Below are 22236 nucleotides of genomic sequence, written 5' to 3' on the forward strand. Positions count from 1 at the left end.
TGCAAACTCAATGTATCATCTTGCAGAGTCAGCAGCCTTCTGAAGACGATAGGCAGATTTCTGCCCAAAAGCTACTTAGAGCTGTTCACAAAACCCAGCCGTGGCAGAATGCTAATAGGAGCTAGTCTGCCATGTCTCGGAGATTAGATTAAATATCAAGGTCCTGATCCTGCTTCTCTAGCTGCTCTCCTGCAGACAAATGTTTCAGCATGCATACTTACACCCAAATCTCATGTCTGTGGATGTGATAAGTCTGATTGTCACATCTGAGCTGAAGCTTCCCCAGCCAAATCCTCATTGCAGCAGAATATACAGCAGAAACGCAAAATATAGTATATAAAAGGGTCATATACCTTCTCTAATACAGTAGCGTTTATATTCTTCACTGCTGAATATAAGGAGATATTAGGTGCAGTGTTTAAGGTGTAATGAGTGTTATTATGCCATATGGTGCAGTGTTTTAATCTTCATTAGTGTGGAAAAGGACCTGAAACAGCATTAATTATGTGACACTTCAACTCCTTTATTCAGTGGCAGTGGAAACTCCAGGATAGATCTGATCATTAGGATAGAAGAGGGTAACATAGTGGCTGGGTAAAGCAAACCACCGTGCCCAGGGCAAGTTGAGTCATTAACCCAACATGCACTCTTACATATGACATATGCATCGCATTAGTTCTATACAGCTACACAGTTTTCCCCTGTGATCTGATGCCTTTCAGTGTTGAAAGGAGAAATCTGCTCTGTTTGGTCAGATGAAACTGGCTTAATTGCTTATGACAACTTTACTGACAGTTGTCATAAGCAAAAAACTTAAATGCATATAATCCTTTGTCTGAGACCTTCCTCAGAAAAACAGTGAAAAGACACGGCATTTTATCTGAATCCACTTATCACTTATCAAACTGAATCCTCTAAACATTTTATACATTTGTAAGAAATGTAAGTGATAAATAATTGAAATACAAAAATTCATGTGGATGTGTGATCGCCTTGTGTTGGCTGAGCAAGCAGAGACACTTCTAAATGACAACCTGTAGCTACATCATGAAAAGGAAAAGGATCAGCAGATGTGAAATGTTTAAACATGTTTCTGACACAGTGAATACATTTTGCAACTGCTTTGCAGTGATTCAATTGTAACTTTTTCCATGAATATGGAAATATAGAGAACAAAATCACTGTATTAACTGTGGTACAGCTGAGGATGTCAACTTTTAACCTTTAATGAGTTAACCATTAATGGATTAACCACCAAGAACATTTTGACAGGTTACACATGTTGGTCTAATTTTGCTTCTCTTCAGTGTACTGCACTGTGCTCCACCTGGGTCGGGTGCACGCTAGCTAGAAGCACTGTACATTCAGTAATTATTGCTGGTAAAACATTGTGAAAACATTGTGGTCTCTGGTCTCCTCCCTGGTCACCCTGGTGTGTACGCGGCTTAATTTTGAGCCACAAACCCCCTTTTACATTGTTAGCTATTGAAAGCGCTGTTAGCACCATTAGCAGTGTCGGTGCAGCTAGTGGTAATAACATAGTTTACTATGCTAAAGGAGCTTTTTCTGGCTTAAAATTAAGTTGCTTACTAGGTCCACTAATAACAGGGAGACTGGAGGATGGACACCATGTTTCCGCCGGCCCGCTACAACAAGTCTGGATGGGACCACCAGCAGTTATCTGTAGTGCACCTAGCTAGCCCCTACTGGACCTGGGTAGTGCTAAAGCTAGCTAACCAGTTGAGACTGGGGGGTGGGTGCTATGTTTCTGCATGTGAATGCAATTTGCTGGCTAGAAAATAAAATAAAAGGCAAGACATATACAGCACAAAACATTATTATTTCACCAACTTTAAATGGATAGCACTTCCAAATAGGGTGTAAAAGCTCAAGAGTCAATGAAGCACTGGACTAAAAGGAAAGGCCTTTTGTATTTCGCGTCATTTTGTGATTTTACTTGAAAATTTATGGTTAATGACAGGTTCACAGATGGTGGGGCTACCAAAGCCAAAATGAACCAAAACTGACATCACCAGTCACAGCACAAACAGCACTGGGAAAATGTGTGGCTTGGTCTTAGGGATTAGTTACCACTAAGCGTTTTGGTTGTGCCTGTGATACTAACAGGCCGCAACATAAATGTTATGCCTTTAATTCAACAAGGAAAGAATGCATGCCTTACCTAAACTACAATGAAGTTGACCAACTTTCCGCCTTCGCTCCACTCGTTCCAAGCAGTGTTGCTTAGGCCTGTCGCGATATGCATAAGTCGGTTAATTGCATGGTAAATTAAAAGGGAGACGGTAACTTTCCCTGCCGCGATTAATTGCCATATTCATGCGTGTTTGTTTTCCTCGTCTCTCTCCACCAAAGAGACTGGACGACAAGAGCGTTCACTTCTGTGCATCGTCTGGCAGCCAGGTGAGTTGGTTTATAAGTGTAATGAATGGAGGGAAAGCTCTTGTCATCGAGTGTCTTTGTCTCTGTGGAGGAGGCGGAGCTATGGGCTACACACACACAGTGCGATCTTCGTGAAGGGGAGACGAGGCGGAGAAGAAAACAGAGAGCTGAGCATAAGAGAAAGACAGGGAACTTGTTCCTAAACCAAATGCCGTGGCCCCTGTGTGGGAGTGTTTTGATTTTAAACCAAATGACAGAGGGGAGCCCAGTAATTAGGACGAGCCGGTGTGCCGGGTTTGTTCTAAAACCATCTCAACAAAAAGAGCGAATATGACCAACTTAACTGCACACCTGAGAGTGAGAGACTGAGAGTCTATTTTTTTGTATTTATTTATTTATTTCGATATTTTTACGTGTTATTTCGGATATTTAAATTGTCTTTTTTGCATTCCTAAATATTCTTGTTTAGTGTTTATTTCTCTTTAAAAGGGTGTACTTGCATCACTATGCCTTTATTATCGTTATATAAGTTTAAATTTTTTTCTAAAAACAGCAAAATTACAACAATAATAAAAATGGTCTTAAAAGCACAATATTACGCAATATTATCACTTATCGCAATAATTTCTGACGCAATTAATCGCCCAGCAAAATTTGTTATTGTGACAGGCCTAGTGTTGCTCACTCGACTGTTGGGCCAGCCCGCTTCAGTCCTCTTGTTTTAACAGCTGTGCACTGAGCTCAGTTGGTTTAAGTTATTTAGTTTAACAATAAGACACAGATAGAAATTAGACCAAAATACTTGGTGAGGATGATTGTCTTGCTTAAGCACCATTCAACCACCCACAAAGTAACTGTCCTGGAATTCTGTTTCTTACATGCGTGATCGTATCACATTCACAGGCCAATGAACATGCTACATGTAGCAACAAGCAACACATTTTTGGAGGGGTAGGGAGAGGGGGCAAGCTTGCCTCTTGCCTTACAGTGTTTTAGACTTGCCTACGAAGGGCAGCCTGCAATTTGTGTTCTGGAATATTCATTGTACACATTTGAGTTTGCCCTTCAAAATGCCCAGCAGCTTTACAGTCTCGACAAATGCTCACACCCCCGTCCCTGTGATTATGCCTCTTTCACAGTCTATAGATCACGTCTATGCAAATGAAAGGCGAGGGCCCGTGTCGCCTGCAAGAGGGTTCATATTGTTGTTGTCGCTGAGTGTACATCGCCTTATATCATCCATTATTTAATTTTTGGAGTTGATTTAAAGATATATTCTTAAGAGGACTTGTAGACACCAATTACCAAGGTGTGAATGAGTCAGAGAAAAGGCGACATGCTATCTGTGATATGGAAGAGAAATAATAAACCAACAGAGAAACCTCCCACCACCAGCTGTTTACTAATGAGAAGGCTTCTTGTTCTGGAAATGTAAGGACAGAGAGGCACATTATTCACCATGTCTGAATCATCATTTATCATTAGTGGATTGCATACGATGTAGAACAGCAAAATGTACCACCTAAACACACGCTGGCCCTGTCATATGGACAAAAAGGGGAAACTAATGTGAAGGAGCCTGAAAGCCTGAAGGGTTTTTATCTTCATTGGGTTTCGGATGAATACATAAGTGTTTGCTCAAACTGAATGAACAACTCTATGGTGCAGATTCATTTTGGAGGCTGGTACTCATCAGGCTTACAGAGGTACGTAAATACATCCTCCCACCACCTCCGCCTACCCATGGCCGCTGAGCGAGCTAACTACAGCAGCCTACAAACATGGATGTTAACAAGGCAGGATTTATGAAATCCCCCTCCCAAAATTGGCTTTACAAGAAAACTCTATAGAGTCCCTTTACAGAGTAACTGAAAATCTTATTCCAGGTTGTCAAATACAGAAGCTTTGATTCACACCCCTCTGTGTCTTATACTGACACACAGGGCACCCTTCAGCACCTGTTTGTGAGGCACAGCAGTTTCTTGGGTGAAAAATGTGGCACATGGTTAACATTGTGAAACAGCTGTGGTTAGAATTATACAACAAAAATACTTGGATATGTTTAGAAAAAAAGATCACATTTGGATACAATTTGTACGGTTGTTACAGGGTTACGGTGCGATGCATGGGCGGACTATGAGACAATGGTTCCCTGGACACAGACGTGTGGGTGGCCCCACCACCCCACCTGTGCGCAACTCACATAGACTTTGTGGTGTTTGTACTGCTTTTTTGTCACTGATTTGTGTCTTTTTGAGGGCATCTGTTTTCTCTGAAAAGTAATTTTGGCTTTGTGGTTATTTTGTGTCTTCTTGTAGTCATTTTGTTCGCTTTTTGTAGTCATATTGTGTCTCTATGAGGGCATTTTGTCTGTTTGATGGCAGTTTGTATCTGTTTGTAGACATTTTATGTCTCTTTGATGGCAGGTTGTGTCTGACTGAGGGCATGTTATGTCTGTTTAAGAGCATTTGATGTCTCTTTGAGGGCATTTGGTATCTTTTTTTGTCTTCTTGTGTCTGTTTTGTATCTCTTTGTAGTTTTGTGTATCTTCAAAGTAATTTTGTCTTTATGGTTATTTTGTGTCCCCTTATCATCATTTTGTGTCTTTTTGTAGCCATTCAATGTCTCTGTAATGACATTTTTGTGTCTCTAATGGCATTTTATATCTCTGATGGCTTTTTGCCTCTTCGAGGCCATTTCATGTTATCTCAGACACTTTAATCTCTCGAACGTTTTATGTATTGTTGTGCCCTTTTGTGGTTGTTTTGTGTTCTTTGTAGTCATTATGTGTCTCCTTGAGGTAATTTTGTCTCTGTTTTGGTTGTTTTTTGTCTGTGGTTATTTGGCCCTTTTTGTAGTTATTTTGCGTATCTTTGCAGCTCCTTTGCATCTTTTTGGTTGTTTTGTGTTTCTTTGTGATCTGTTTGTGTCTCTTTGAAGTAATTTTAACACTTGCTGGTCAGTACATGTTAATTTGAGGGACATTTTTGCATTGGAAGGCCAGGGAAGCCTGTTTAGTAATCCATCCATTGTTAAACATAACGTAAATACATCACTTGAATGACGTAACTACTTGATGCCCATACGTAAGGTACACTTAAACAACGCTGACTTCTGGTTTCCCATGGGACACAAACAGTGGTCTCCTGGGTGAAGGTCCCATCTAGAGTGCTAAAACTCAAACTTATGATGTCATCAAGTAAAAAGTCTTCCAAATGCAAGTCATGCGTCTCCAGCTGACCACTTGTGGTCAAATTTTCTTGTTGCCTACATCACTTATGTTGGGAGGTACTACTTCCACACTTTCACTATCTGCTTGCTAATCGCATAAGCAGTGGTGTTGGTACAGCTGTACTGTAAGCAGAATTCAACAAGTCTCCTTCGATTAAAACGATGAGCATTCACGCAATATGTCATCCAACCAGTCTTAAATGGGCAAGTTATAGAGCATTAGCACACAATCACCAAAACCACCTACATGTTCTGCATTGATTGTTGATGGAGCAGCTCCAGACTTCACACTTGATGACATCACAAGCTTGACATGTACTTCTCTGGTTTCTGGCTTTGAGAAAGTAGCTCATGTTCACAAATATTGACTGAACTCTCCGAGGCCATGGAAATAACATATTGGAATTCTTATTCTTTCAGTGCTCTCCAGTGTCATGATACTACAAGAGACAATGGAAGCAGTGAGACAGAAACTTGCACAGAGTTTTCATATGTAGTTTTAGTGTCTGTATTCATCTGCTGGATACAGTTTAATCAGCCGCTGTAGGTGAACTGGGATCCAGTTTTGTGAGCTACACTGATGCTGTTCCCATTTTCCATCCATTTGACTTTTTTCTTTTTCTTTTTTTTTTTCGGATGAATTTTGCATCAACTGCAGCAGTGTGCTGTCAGGAGACAGACTGCGGCTCTGTACATTTCAGTTCTGCCACTTTTTCTTCTCCTCTTTACCATTCAAACTCAGGTGCTGTCTGTGCAGACTCTATACCCTCTGGAGCTCATGCTGAAATGAAATTTCACCTTGCACAACACAGTCGGTGAACGCTGTGAATGTTCCGGAAATTCAATATTGACTTCAATCTTTCACAACAGTATGGAAGTAGTATTGAAATTGTGGATCTCACGACAACACTGAGACCCACATTTCCAAGTCTATCTCCAGTGACAGTATGGGCCTGCCTGCACTGAGATAAGTGTTGCTGTGAAATGATTCTGCAGCTGGTCGCTCTCCGTCCACCTCTGGGCCAGACAGGGCACGGACGCTGGAGCCTGGTGGGCCCTGAGGTCTGGCGGCGTCTGTCAGGAGCTGTGATGAGTGTTCGCATCAAGGCCTCCAGTGATTACTGCTGTCCTGGCTCCATTCAACATACAAGAGAGTCACCTGCACTGCTGCCATGCTTGACTTGTCAGGAGAGATCTCGTTTTGCTAACTCCCTGACCTCCACACCATCCATCCTCCGCAGAGCGCCCTTGACTTTGACCGGATGATTTACTAAACACTTCTCGTCAGTGCGCTGCTCTGCTCTCTGTGATGGAACGCTTCTATTTGTGTTCCCTTGGCCCTGTGAGCACATTCTAAAGGACTTTGCAGGTCATTTGCAATGTACGGTTTTCTAAGCTGAAGTTTGGGGAAAAATAACCCATCAACTGTACATTACGTATATAAATAACAGTTTCAGGGTCATTGAGGTCCTTGGGTACAGCATTAATCTGAGCCATTTTTCCGCTATACTGTTTATCACTTGGTTGATCTTCATTTATACAACAACAGCAGGTAGGAAAAACTGAAAACTAGAAAACTGTGTAAATAGCATGAAAACCAGTTGCCACCTTATCTGAATTTTTAAAAAACTGAGGTACATTTTTACATATAGACTGTATAAAAATCACGGACCGAGGCATTATGTTTTCATGTTGTCCATCCATACCATTCTTGTGAATGCGATGTCTCACCTCACGGGAATTTCTTCAAATTTAGCACAAACATTCGCTGACTGTATAGATCCTCTTTGCCAGGGGAAAATGTGTGTGAAGCATCCATGTTTTCACAAACATAGAGATAAACTGTAACTGCAATTTGACTGGTGCACTGAGCCATACAACTGCAAGGCAGTAATTCTATTTTGGGGCTGGACGTGACCATATTTGGATGATAGGGTGGAGCTATGAAGGAGCAGGGGTGTGGTGATCCCTCACAGATAGCCTGTCACTCAAAGAGGCCACACTCTTAAAAATGCAAAACTTAAAGCCTTAATAAGATGTAAATGGGTGAGTAACATAAAAATTCAGCCCTTGTACAGTTGTCATGATAGCACTATGGAGAGTGACTCGCTCTTGGAGCTAGCCTCAAGTGGCCAATAGAGGAAATGCAATTTTTTGGCACTTTACACGTTGGACTCATTGCACTTTGAATAACAAAGCACATTTACAGTGTGTAAATTTTAACCTTACAGCAATGGTGTACAGTAAGAAAAAAACATATAAAAAATAAATATTAGACTCAAAATAGCCACCTGCTAGCTATTCTTTCACAAGTTACCTTTGCAGATTTGACCATAAACCAGTAATATTTATTTCATAGGAGCAAGGGACATAATGTTTCCTGTGGCAAAAAATAAATAAAAGCACATATTCTGCCAAAGATTTGACAATCATTAATATGAAGTGATATTAACCTGGGATTTTCAATTTATTTTTGATGAGCAAACCTTAAAGCTAGGATAGGCAGTTCTCCCTCTTATGTCCTAAGCCCCTCCCACCAAACAGCATATATACAAGCTTACGTCCCAACCCTCACCTATGGTCATGAGCTCTGAGTAGTGACCAAAAGAATGAGATCACTAGCTATGTTTCCATCCAAAAGTGATTTGAATCATTGGGAAACGTGCATTAAAAGAAATACGAATCCTGTGTGTTTCCATTAAATGTACAGACTTTGGTGAAAACTACGAACTCGCGCCAGTTTTCCGCAGAACCAGAAACAAAACAAGTCTCGCATTTTTCTTCTTCTACGTTTTCTGGCGGTTGGCAACCAGCTTGTAAATGCATTACCGCCTTCCCGACCCGGAGTGTGGATATCACCATGGAGGGAGGTGCGCTACGTCAGACTTAATTCGAACATAACTGTTTTCATCCAATGTTTTGCGAATCAACATTTTTTCGAATCAACCAAAACCCGGCTAAAGCGAGCGTATTTTAGTTTGTGCGGCTCAGGGGATTTTAGTTTGAATTTTCGCGTGTCCATCATAATTTTTTTGATGCAATACTTCTAGATGCGCATCTAAACAGGCTGATGGAAACATGACTACAGATACAAGCGGCAGAAATGAGTTTCCTTCGTGGAGTGGCTGGGCTCAGCCTTAGAGAAAGGGTGAGGAACTCGGACATCCGGAGGGAGCTCGAATAGAGCTGCTGCTCCTTCGCGTCGAAAGGGGTCAGTTGAGGTGGTTTGGGCATGTCCCGCTGGTAGGAGGCCTCGGGACAGACCCAGAACACGATGGAGGGAGTACGTATCTCATCTGGCCTGGGAATGCCTTGGGGTCCCCCAGGAGGAGCTGGAAAGCGTTGCTGGGGAGAGGGATGTCTGGGGTGCTTTTCTCGGCCTGCTGTCCCCGCAACCCGGCGACGGATATGCGGGTGAAATAGATGGAAACAGTTACCCAGTGTTTCCCCACTGATTTATTTGATCTCATTTCATTCAAGAGTTATGCGCAGCGCACTCACTCAGCCCCTCCTTACGCTGATGGTTATAGCACATTTTGCTAGCACAACCCCCTCAGTGCCAGGTGTCACAGCAGGCTAGTGACCAGCAGTAGCGATGGGTCTAACCTGTGCAACAGCAGCAATAGAAAGTTTGCTAATCCAGTCAGGGTCGACGCTACCTGGTCCCACCTGAGCTGGGGTTTGTGCTGGCTGGATTTGGGTTGCTGTGGCCACTGCCTGGGGTCTGTTTTCAGAGCTGCTGCCCACTTTCCGTCTGGGGAGGTGGAGGACACACTGTGATTCAAGGCTGTAGCTAACATTAGGTACATAAATAGGAACTTGAATTAGCTGCAGCGGTTAGCAGAGGGCTAAACTAGTAACAACATTTTCTCTCCATCTCTGAAACACTTCCTTGATACTGACACGTTTTATTTAGTTTATTGTCAGACTGTCTTTTAGACTCTCTTTTTGATAAGTCTGTCTTCCTTTTTTGGGTTGTGTTGCAGTGTAGGCAGTTGTTGCCAATGATGGAATAGTAGCTTTCTCTGCAGGATTTTCCACAGTTGAATCAGGCTTTCAGGAAAGTGCACATGCATCTGCATTTGCAGAACAGCTGATAGGAACATCCTCACTCTGAAATCTTCTATAATTGGCCAAAGTCTCCCATTACAGTCTAGATTGATTAAAACCTAAAACAGAGCCAAGAGGAGGTGCAGAAGTCTAGTTGTCTTGAATTACACTATGTCCAAAGTTTATAAAGAGATTTGACACCAAAATGACACCAAAATACACACAGCCCTCCATCAAATTGAAATTATTTTTTGAGGGAGTTTTGAGTTAGCCATTGACTTAACCTTGTCCTTATGCTTTCCTCCAACTGTTTCACTCAACTATTAGCACCTCTGTTATATTAAGCAAGTGATGCTTTGTGTGGCAAAAAAACCTTGTGTTCAATTGAAGTGCATAGGAATAGAGATAATTCTACTCAATACAAAGATAGGATTCATCACAGACAATATTGGGTAATGCAATGGTGTGTACTTAGGTGTTTGAACATGTGAGTGTGGGTGTGTGCCACCATCTGCGAGTGTATACGTGCGCTGTACAGATGTAGATGTGTGGGTGTGAGCCAGCAAGGAAAAAAAGGATAATCTCAGTTTATATTGGAAAGCATGCTGTTTTTTTATTTCATGCTGTTTATCTGCATGTTTGTTCTGAATAATAATATTGAATAATGACACTGCATGAAATGATGTGTAAATGTGCACAGTGGTATGCTGAATTCATTTGGAATCCTTTCTATTTTAGACTGTTGACTGTCTTTGTCTGAGTTATTACACTCCATGACGGAAAGATTATCACATGTGAAACAATGCATACATAAAATTGCAGGTGTGCCGTTTTCTCTACAGTAATGTTGGGACAACAAGGGAGAAGACTGTGTCATATGTAGCAGGATGGAATGATTCTATTTTATTCGACGACTGAGATGTGCTCATTTATGATCGTCGCATAAAAATACCGCTTATCACCACAGTCCCTCTGGTGGCCCGCTGTTACAGCTCGCACCTCGTCTCTGAGCACCTGCTGTCTAATGCTCTGCACTTGAGTTATTGCACTGTATTCCCTGATCACAGGAAGACATTATGATTGCAGAATTATCTACACCTGAGTGTTCTATCCACCTAGAGAAATGGATCTGAATCACATGACGTCCCAGACAGAGGCCGCTCTCGTCTTCCTGAGGGCCGATAACTGACAGGCTCCATTATGGAGCAAATTGTACAAGACAAACACAAGATGAATGCCACTGACGATGGAGTGTATATTGCTTTGAATAAAATGTCAATATTCAGATGCTTTATATCCCTTGGAAACACAGTTATTGTAACCTCATTGCCTTTGAATAGGTAATTTCTTGGATTTTTGTCTCCTAAGCCACCTTTCTAACTTGTAATAATAAAGTTGTCGGAGGTAGGACTAGTCATTGTTTTACTAATCACAAGTTTCAAGTCCTTGCACTCAGGTTCCAAGTCAAGTCCAAAGTCAAGACTGACAAGTCCCACAACAAGTCTTACCTTTGAGTTCCAAGTCTTAAACAAGTCATAATGTGCTCTTTACCAAAGTTCCATTTAAAGTAACAAAAGTCATGAATGCTTTTAAAATCTGTATTTATCTGTTAAACAAGTGACTGAAGTTGCTGACGTTGCACTTTCATCACGATTAACTACCACAATTAGCACAACACAATAGCACCCGCATTAGCTCAATAAATATGTTAATTTGCCTCAACTTCTTCCATCGTTCTTTGTGAAACTTTAGATGCAGAATTAAGTTGGAAAATGTTGTTTCTCTGCCTGTAATTTTCCATTCACCTGTTTTGCATACTTTTGCATATTGTTTGTTGACAACTTCAGAGTTTTTGTGTGTGAGCAGAGTGAAAACTCATCCGTTAACACTGCATAGTTGGGATTGTAGCTCCCCAACAGATCGTTAAATCTGTTTTGCACCTGATTCTATGGTCTTTCAGAGGGGTCTGTTGAATTAATGATAACGTTTGAAAAATAATTAAGTTTATGAATATTACCTTACCTCATCTGTCTATGTTTTTCTGTTTCTCACTCAGGTTCCTATGTATGACTCTACCATGGACCACATCATCTGCTACCTGCTGGTCCTGGGATCCACAGTGATGATCACCCATGCATGCCCCAAGTACTGTGTATGCCAGAATCTGTCCGAATCCCTGGGGACATTGTGTCCCTCCAAAGGCCTTCTTTTTGTGCCTCCAGACATTGACCGCAGCACGGTGGAGCTCCGTCTGGGAGGCAACTACATCCTCCGCATTACGCAGCAGGACTTTGCCAATATGACCGACCTGGTGGACCTGACCCTGTCCAGGAACACCATCAGCTACATTCAGCCTTTCTCTTTTGGTGACTTGGAAACACTACGCTCGCTTCATCTGGACAACAACCGCTTGGTGGAGCTAGGCCCTGATGACTTGCGAGGCTTGGTCAACCTGCAGCACCTCATCGTTAACAATAACCAACTGGGACGCGTCCATGACAAGGCCTTTGAGGACCTGGCACCTGCCTTGGAGGATCTGGATCTCTCCTACAACAACTTGATGTCTTTGCCCTGGGACTCAGTCCGCCAGATGATTAACCTGCACCAGCTTAGTCTGGACCACAACCTTCTGGACTTTATTCCAGAGGGGACTTTTACTGACCTAGAAAGGCTGGCGAGATTGGACCTGACCTCAAATCGCTTGCAAAAGCTACCCCCAGACCCCATCTTTGCCCGCGCCCAGGACTCAATGATTCTGACTACACCTTATGCTCCCCAGCTGTCTCTAAGTCTAGGTGGGAACCCACTGCATTGCAACTGTGAGATGCTGTGGCTGCGCAGGCTTGAAAGAGACGACGACCTGGAAACTTGTGCCTCCCCTCCTGCTGTGAAGGGTCGTTACTTTTGGAATGTGAAGGAGGAGGAGTTTTTGTGTCAGCCGCCTCTTATTACCCAGCACACCCACAGAATGCTGGTACTGGAGGGCCAAACGGCCAGCTTAAGGTGTGAAGCAACTGGAGACCCTTCTCCTACCATCCATTGGATCTCCCCTGATGATCGGCTGCTTGGCAACTCCTCCCGAACCGCAGTGTACAGCAACGGAACCCTGAGCATCACAATCACCACCTCGAAGGACTACGGCACCTTCACCTGCATTGCTGCTAATGTGGCCGGGGAGTCTACCGCCTCTGTGGAGGTGTCCATCGTTCAGCTCCCGCACCTCAGCAACGGCACTGGTCAGCCAGCACCACCGAAGTCACGCCTCTCTGATATCACAGGGACCACCAGGATCAGCAAGGGCGCTCCCAAGAGCCAACCAGAGAGGACTGTGTCCGTCTCTGAGGTGACAGCTGTTTCAGCGCTGGTCAAGTGGACAGTCAGCAAGTCATCTCCCAAAGTGAAGATGTACCAGCTCCAGTACAACTGCTCTGATGATGAGGTTCTCATCTACAGGTAAATATCTGCATATTCTCTTAGGAATCTTGAAGTGTAGCAGTAAGCTATGACAGTGAACTACAATACCATGATCCTGAAACTGATGCAGCTAAGTGGAATTCTGCCATCATTGTTACTATTTAGACCTGTGCTTTTCCTGCTATCACTTCTCAAAATATCCTCTTTGAAAAAGGCTTGTAAATAGACTGTCAAATGAATGAAGTGGGAGGCCTGAATAGGGGAAATTAGGTGCAGATGTGCAGGCAGATATTGATCAGGGACAACTTCTATACAGGATTTGTTGAGCAGGATCTGGAATGGAAAATGCAAAAAAGAAAGAAAAACTTAATCACGCTCTCACTCTTACACTCACCATGCACTACAGACCCAGTACCAAACCATAGGCAAAGTTAGGAACTGGCTTGTGAACATAGTGAAATGTCTCAGCCCAGTCGGCTGAAGAAAATATTGGCATTGTATGTTTCTGTAAATTATAAATACTTTATTGCGTGTTTCATACATATACGCATTTCTAAAGTAAGGTAGTATATAAACAACATATACTGAAGAAACATATAATGCCAGCATTTTCTCTTGCAACTGGGTTGAACATCTAGTCTCTTAGAAATTGGTGGAGAACAAATCAGACCTAAACAGAGCGTGATTGTTTAACACTTCATAAGGTGGCCATAAAAACAACTCCAGATGAAAGCTGATTTGTGTCTGCTAGATGCATTAATTAGTAATAGTTTGGTCAGACATTTGGCATAATAACTAGATGATAAGATGATCATATAGTCAAGTCAGTTTATTTATATAGCACATGTAAAAACAGCAAGTGCTGACCCAAAATGCTTTCCGGTGGAGGCAGACAGGTTAGGACCTGCCTCGATAAAGGTGTATATGATTAAAGAAATAAAGGTGCATAAAATAAAATATTACACTAAAACAATAATAGAGAAAAAACACAATACTAGAAACTGAATAAAACCAAAAACAGTTTATAGAACACTTAGAGGGCATCAAAGAAAAAAAAATTAAAAGGGGACATGACAAATGCCACTCGACAGCCTCAAACCGAACTAATAGCAAGTGAAAAAGTTGCGTCTTTAAATCATATAATTAGATAATTAACTAATATAATTATAATTGGATTAGATATATCAGATAATGTGTTTTCTTCTTGGTCCACTGCCCCCCAAGTAGTCAAAAAATAGTTTAATCAGTTTGATACTGTTAATCCATTCAGTTTCACCAGAAACACGTTGGGAAGCTGTCTGGAAGAGCTTTCTGTCTCATTTAAAACGGCAGCAGCCTTATGCATTTTGGAAATTACATTTGTCATTATGGCAGTGTCAATATTGTTTCAATATTTGTTCAGCACTGAGTACATCATCATTACTGGTAGATGAGGAGAGAATGGCATGGAGGGAAGAAGTCACGGCATCTGAATGAGAGGCTCAGAACAAAACTAAATACACAGAATGTTGAGTTTTGGAGAGGAATCTGGTCTCAGATAAAGATGGATGCATTTTGCTTAAACATGAATGATGTCTATTTACAGGATGCAGTGTTTACAGAACAAAACAGCCAGACCTCCCTGTAGAATCAGTGTATTCAGAGCTTTCTATAATGTTTAACAATGATGTTGCACATCCAAAGAGATTCATCCAACGTCCAATATACTGTATATATATATATCTACATTGTCCATCAAATTGTTTGACAACAATGAAAACAGCTCTTTCCTCTTCTTCATCACCTTTTCATCATGTGATGAAGCACAGTTCTGGGCTGTACTGGGCTCCATTATGCTCAACGGTCCAGAACCGGAGCAATTTCTAAGCTGAGGAGGCAGGGCTTTCTGTCAATCCAGCAGCATTTGATGGGGATGAAACTGTATTAGATGAGGCTTGTATTCTACCGCCACCGCCTCTAAAACGAATGTGAAACCAGCCAGAAAAAAATCCAATTACTTAATGCCATTTAAATCTCATCTCAGAACTCTTGGAAAGCAAGATATTTAGAGCTGTACCCTCAGGGCCGTGGTGGCCACCCTTTTGTTGCAATATTTCCTTTCATTATGAAGCGTATTTTCTTTCTTGTTTCACCCAGTGTGTGTTCTATTCAGCATTCATATTTTTGATGTTTTTTTGCACAAAACATTTTCATTTGAAAATCAACATTTTGAATCTAAATATGTGTAAAGGTTATATTATATAATTGACAGTATTCATGTTATGTAAATATTGAAATGACGTATGCACCAAGCCACACAGGAGTTATAGAAATGACAGCTGTTGTAAAGTCAAATCCTAATTTCATTTTAATTATGTATAAGGGCAACACGCATTAATCATTAATCACATCAACATTTCTGTAAATGTGCCAGTGTGCCAGCTGGTTCAGTTTTTAACTGAAGTCCTTGTGTGAGATGTATTAAAACCAATGAAGTGATGGACAACAAGGTGCCAAATAAGGGCAACAGAATACAAATCTCAAGAGCTAGAACTATTTTCTAACACATGCAGCCATGAAGAGCAGCCATGCTTGACAATTATAATGTTGGTCTCGATGTTACAATATATTGTTACAAGGTAGTAAAATGATGATATCATACATCTAATACATAAGCCATGCATCACAGTTTTAAGGCCCGATCTTCCACCTGGCACAAAGGAGGCCTTAAATGCAAGACTGTACACACAAAAGCCGGGGTTCGGTACTAAGGAATAAGTCCACTAACAAGCAGAGGTATCCAAAAATACTTGGCTAAGATATTGTCAAAAATACACCACAAGATAAAAAACCAAAAGACGTTCCAAAAAGAGATAAACGCTGGAACACAGACACAATGGAACTAAGACAAACTGGCACAGGGAACAGGGAAAAATGCATGCTCCTTCTCAAAGTCACGAATGCTTCCTTGGTAGGACAGGTCCTACGAAGTAAGGCTCTACAGAGGCTAAGCAAGACTTCTTCCTTGCATTTGATTTGATACTGGTTTCAAGGTATACCATGACATATAAGTTGACGGTTATCATACCGTGTAAATTTGCTTATCTGTGATATTAAAACACTAATTAAACTGGACGTTGAATCTCCTCTTTATTTTAGTTATTTTCTAAGGGCAGACTTTTTACACATACTTCCATTAACAAAATGGTTTCTAGTTTGAATTATAGAAATAAAACGTTTGTTCAACCAACAACAACCCATGATACCATGAAACCGCAATATTTTCTGAGACGATTATTGTACTGTGAAAATCTCGTACCGTTGCAACCCTAGTGGACGTTGGCCAGCTGTGCATCATTAAAGACAATCAGACAAATTGTGCCCAAAAGGTGTGGGTACTTCATGCCCACTGAGGACATACACATGCATTCTTGAAAATTCTCTTAAGGAAGGACACAATCCTTGGTAGGAGTCAAAGAATCCACAGGATTTGATGATGTAGCCTCCTTGAAATTCAGCCGTTTAAGGACCCTTCTTTGACTTTTAGAAGCACCACAGACTAAATACACAAGGGAGGAAGGGTAATGAGTGACAGGTGAAACTAATGACACAATCACACAGGCAAGAAGCACAGAAGGGCAGGAAGTGAAGTTATCTGAAATGAGACAAGAGGTGAGTATACAAAACAAACAGGATATGATAACTGATAAATACAAACAGGAAAAACAATGTAATCCACACAGTGGGATGTGACGAACTGTCATTGCTTGTTTCAGTTTGATGCATTTGTCAGTTTCATGGCCAGTGTCCAAGTTGTTTAAGTAGCACCCATCTAAATTATATGCCCATGGGGCTGTGGGTCTTAAAGTGAGGTGTGGTCAGATGCATTGTTCATGTGTTGCTATTTTGAGGCAGCAGAAAGTGATTGTGCCATTGACCAACAAAAAGCTGGTCTCAAGTCAGAATGGTAGACTATTTTCCTGTTATTTAAAGGGCGCATTATTCAGATAGTAAAATGCGCAGGTGGGTAAAATAATACGTTATAAATGAGAAAGTCACTAAAATGTGGACATAGCAGAGATCAGAGCAGAGCTGCAGAGCTGCTGTCCGACTTCCCATAAAGAGAGACGCTGTGCACATTTATGCAATAAGAGCAGCATAACTTCATTGGTTATTTCAGAAGCTAAAAGTTCAGTTCTGTTTCCTCTGTCAAGTTCATAACTATAGCTTTTAGTTTTGTTGCTTAAATGTCCCACAGTGTGCCAGGTGAATTCAACACCTGTGATTAATTAAGGGACTAAATACAATCCCTTTACCCCTTGAGCCTTACTTTGCGCCCAGATTATGCGCCATTTAACTGTCAAAAGTGAAGCTGGACATGCCTTAAATGCTCTTGCACAATCCACTTACTTACCATGCAACATATATTGTTTAAATAGGGTCCACAGACACAACTATAGAAACTCATACCACACTGTCAAATTAAGTACTAGTAAATATGTCATACATACCCATGCAAATCCGTTAATCTGGGAGTGCAAAAAGGAAAGGGGATAAATCAGCTGAAAGTCAGACAGTCTTGACAATAATAATCATAATTAGCAATGTACTTTGTAGATTCAAAATGTTCACGTCTGTCTTTTCAAAAGATAGGCATTGAGACTTAGTGTGACGGTATGGTAGCCGGCTAAGTTTCATAGTTCAGTGCACCCGGTGTTCCACAGGGTGAGAACCTCTTACAGTGGCTGAAGAAGCTGTAGGGTGTTACACAGCCCCTTCTCACAGCAGAACTTATGGATGCACATGTTAAAAACAGTATTTAAACTATAAATATATAATTCACAGGTACAATGGATGTTAGTGTTACAGGGTCATTGCACAGGAATTGTCCCTGATAAAATGAGACTGATGTTACTGTAAGTGTTTATCAGAAAAACAGCCCGTGGAAAGAAACTGTTTTTGTGTCAGGTTGTTTTAGCATACAGTGTTCTGTAGCTACCAGAGGAGAGAATTTCAAACCATTAGAATAATCATTACATTGTCCAGGAGACCCCGTGCTTCTGTGTAACACTGAGGGGACTGTTGAAAGAAAGATTTAAATGCAAAATGAGGGGAAAAAAATCCTCTGGAAGCAGCAGCTCTCAGACGCTTTGTATTTTAAGCTTAGTTGTAGCTGCATATGATCAGTGGAAAAGTGAAATAAATTGTGTGTATGATGATGTGGCTCACTGGGAGCCATACGAGTAAAACCAGGGACCTTAAACTGAACCTTGCTGAGCCCCATTGATGATGTCTGCTGAAGATGTCTCAAATTTGAATACGGGACAGATAAGAACTGAACCAACAAGCCCTTAATGCTAACCCAGGCTGATCAATTAAGATGTTAGCAGAAGCTGCAGCAAATCTAATGGGATTAAAATAGAGCTTTCATGCTGCCATGAGAATGTGACTGTCTACCTTAATAAGGGCAGTCTCTGCCTGTTCTGAAAGCAGCCGGAAATATTTCACAGATTGATTCATAAAAGCCAAAGTGAATTCAGAAAAGTTGAGTGGAAACAACTCTCAGTGAAAGTTGAGATAAGGGTGGAAGTTGGAAATAGGTCTGTAGCTGCTGGGATCCAGACAGCTTAATCATTTCAGCTGTGTTCCACTGTTGTGCACAAGAGGTAAGAGTTGTCAGCTGTTTCCTCTTCAAACACTGGAGCTGGAGGACAATGTTATCACTGCTCCAGTTTGCATGATTGGCACATTGTTACTTGAACTAAAGGTTTTACGTGATCCTTTATGTAGGATGGTGGAATGTGAAGGCCTGAGGGCCCAGAGAACTTATTCAAAACAGGACTTTCAAAAAAAAAAAGTGCCACTGCCAGGCTCTTTTAAATTCCTGAAAAGTGTACTATTCTGGGATGTTCCAAAGTTTGTGATTGCAGTATGATCAGAGGTGGGTAGAGCTGCCAAAACATCCAAAATATATATTTAATTTAGATTTCAAAAAAGTGCATAATCATATTTATATATCTAAACATGACATTTAAGAAAACTTGCATTACAAAAAATTATTGTCTAAATGTAAGTAATCAACTAGGGAAGTTTCATGGTGAATCTGTCAATTAAAATTTTTTACCATAGTCTTATGTTTTGTCTAAAAATGTATGGAATTTTACAATACATAAAGGCTGTTTTCTTAAAGTTTTTTTTTTTTTTTTTTTCATACCCAAATATCTCGACTTCAGTAGCTTTCCAGTTTCCGGCGCTGGTGATAGCCATGGCCGGAGGCATTATCCTTTTTTTAGGTTGTCATCTGTCCAGCTGTCCATCTGCCTGTCCATCCATCACCATTCTCGTGAACACAATATCTGAAGAAGGCCTTGAGGGAATTTCTCTGAATTTGCCACAGATGTCCACTTGGGGTCATCAATACACTGATTAGAATTTGGTGGTTAAAGGTGAAGGTCACCATGACCTTGCATCTGTGTCATTCTTGTGAATGTAGTATCTCAAAAACTCGTTCAGGATTTTTTTTCAAATTTGGTAAAAAAAAAAAAAACATCCACTTGGACAAAATGATGAACTTTTCAGATTTTGGAAGTCATATGTCAAAGGTCAAGGTCATTGTGACCGAATCTGTTTCATTCTGGTGAATGCAATATCTCAAGAACGCCATGATGGGATTTCTTCAAATTTGGCACAAATGTCCACTGGGATTCAATAATGAACTGATTAGATTTTGGTGGTCAGAGGTCAAGGTTACGGTGACCTTGCATCTGTCTGATTGTTGTGAATGTGATTTCTCAAGAGCACTTTGAGGGAATTAAGTCAGATTTGGCACAAACATCCACTCTGAGTCAAGGATGAACTGATTACTATTTAGCAGTCATAGATCCCTGTGACCTCGTGTCTATGTCATTTTGTGAATGAGATATCCCAAGAAGGTCAGGAGGGAATTTCCTCAAATTTGGCACAAATGTCCACTTGCACTCAGGAATGAACTAATTTAAATTTGGTGGTGAAAAGGTCAAACCTCAAGGTCACTCTCTCCTCACAAAATATGTTTTTGGCCATAACATAGGAATTCATGTGCAAATTTTGACAAAATTTCACACAAATGTCTAATAGGATAAAATGATGAAGTGATGACATTTCTTATCCAAAATATCAAAGGTCACTTTCACTGTGACATCATATGTAGTGCAAAAATAACTCAGCATCATATCTCAGGAACCGAAGGAGAGACATTTAGTCAGATACTGAAATGGTGACACTAATCTTGGGTGTCCACCTTGAAACTGTGCTGATTGTAGAGATCTTCTGTGCTGCCGTGGGGGGGGGGGTGTATTAAAGCATCCATGATTTCACAGACATGGATGTAAACTGTGACTGCAGTTTGGCGAGTGTGTGGCGTTATACAACGGTGAGGTGTTAATTCATGGTTGCTGATAGTATTTTCTGTTATACGAAATGTCAAAAAGAGATCTGAAATTCATTCTTTAAAACCTTTGACTCTAATATGCCAACAAAATGACACAAGAATTTTAAACGTGGCATTATGCAATGTTCAGATTTTATACTCAACTTGAGTAAGAGTATAAAACTAGGTGAGAAGTGACAAACTTGTATGGGTATATGATATTGTTTTAACCACAGGAACACACACTGTCCATGGCCATAATGTGCTAAGATGTGTGAACAGTGTGACAGTACTGTATGTGGCTGTCCTAATGGAAGGTACAGGTCAGCTGCAGCCTGTCAGTGATATTTCAGTCAAATTGCAATACGCAGAGCAATACTTAACCACATAATGGCTGCAGTGTCAAATGTCATGGGATTTAATGCCTATGCTCTTTTGTTACAGAGATGTACTGTATGTCAGGAGTGAAAGCAAGCTCCCAAGGCTACCATTACTGGCTATTAGCTGAGCCTAAAGGCCTGTTGGATTCATGACTTCTGTGCTGAAAAACATACTGTAGTGTTCCGATCACAGCTCAGACAACACAAGGATCATACCAAGTCATTTTGAAATGTCAAGCTTCCACGGGGAGCTTGAAATTCCACCAGGAGCAAAGCAGTGTTCCAGAAAAATAGCATGTATGCAGAGAAATGTAAAAGAATGTGTACAGCAGGAATTTTGTATGTCTTAGTAGTGTCAGCAGCAGAGAAATGCACGTGTGGATTTAAAGCTGAGGACATTAGAAATCTGAAAAAGGCAAAAAAAACAACAACAACCACACAAACAAATAAACAAACCAAGAAAAAAAGAAAAAAAATCTTATTTCATTGCTCTCTCTGCTGGTTCTCAGGCCACAAATGAGACAAGAATTAGCTAGCCAGCCCACGGTCCCTCCAGACTTTCACCCAGGAGCCAAACCATAAATTTTTTTTCCATAACCTAGCCTGCTTGTGTTGCCTAAACCTAACCTTGTGTTTGGTTGACATCCTAGTGTTGGTAGAGGCATCCTGGAACATCAACAGCAGATGCAGGAGGATACCTAGCGTGTAATATGTAGATGTGAAAGGCCACTGACAAAGCAGCAGTATGTGATGACGTGGGATGAGAACATGCTGCAGTATCACACGCTGGGCATGTGAAAGCAGCAGTATTTTAGGACCTGGGATGAGAACACGTTCACCTATGCTAATGTTACAGTAGGTTTGAGTATGTGGCATTATCCTATCATTTTCATTTGTGTAACATTACATAGTCTCACCTATAGATCCTTAATTCTGTTTCATGTCTACATACTCAACACTTATGTTAAAACAATTGCATGAGGTCTCATGTCTTCAGCTTGTTCTGAGTTGCCTAAAAAACTCAGTTAATGCAGCTTTAGTTGTTCAGTTTATTGTGAAGTTTTGAATTTCAAGCTGCTTGATTTTTATGGCACAGACGGCGAGAATTTCCCTTTATGTTGGCTGTTGTGTACTCATATCTATGCCATGATTGTCTTTAATGAGCGCTTATTGCCAGATACATGAAGGCTCCCTGCAGTGCTGGCTTCATGTTTCCATGAGCTGTGCTGTTATCAGAGTTCTATCAAGCGGAGACTGTAACACAAACCACAGGCCTGAGGTGGCACCATTTTCAGCACAACTTCCTCTTCCTAATGCATTCATCCATTACAGTTAGACAGAGGGGATGTTTTATTGCGACCAGGAGATATTCAA

General features: G+C 41.0%; 1 protein-coding gene across 4 annotated transcripts in view; it reads left to right on the forward strand.

The window, feature by feature from the left end:
- The window catches only part of lrfn2b (leucine rich repeat and fibronectin type III domain containing 2b), a 243277-nt gene that overhangs the window by 214682 nt on the left and 6359 nt on the right, over positions 1 to 22236 (forward strand). For 3 of the 4 annotated variants that reach the window (XM_050058481.1, XM_050058482.1, XM_050058480.1), the window contains one exon: positions 11738 to 13134. In XM_050058481.1, coding sequence (XP_049914438.1) covers positions 11744 to 13134 — 1391 coding nt within the window. In that variant the 5' untranslated portion in view covers positions 11738 to 11743. Of the gene's footprint in view, positions 1 to 2635; positions 2758 to 11737; positions 13135 to 22236 lie in introns of those variants that run through there. The other variant, XM_050058479.1, reaches the window with a different exon arrangement.

The sequence above is a fragment of the Epinephelus moara genome, chromosome 12, assembly GCF_006386435.1.
Source record: "Epinephelus moara isolate mb chromosome 12, YSFRI_EMoa_1.0, whole genome shotgun sequence".
Lineage (NCBI taxonomy): Eukaryota > Metazoa > Chordata > Actinopteri > Perciformes > Serranidae > Epinephelus > Epinephelus moara.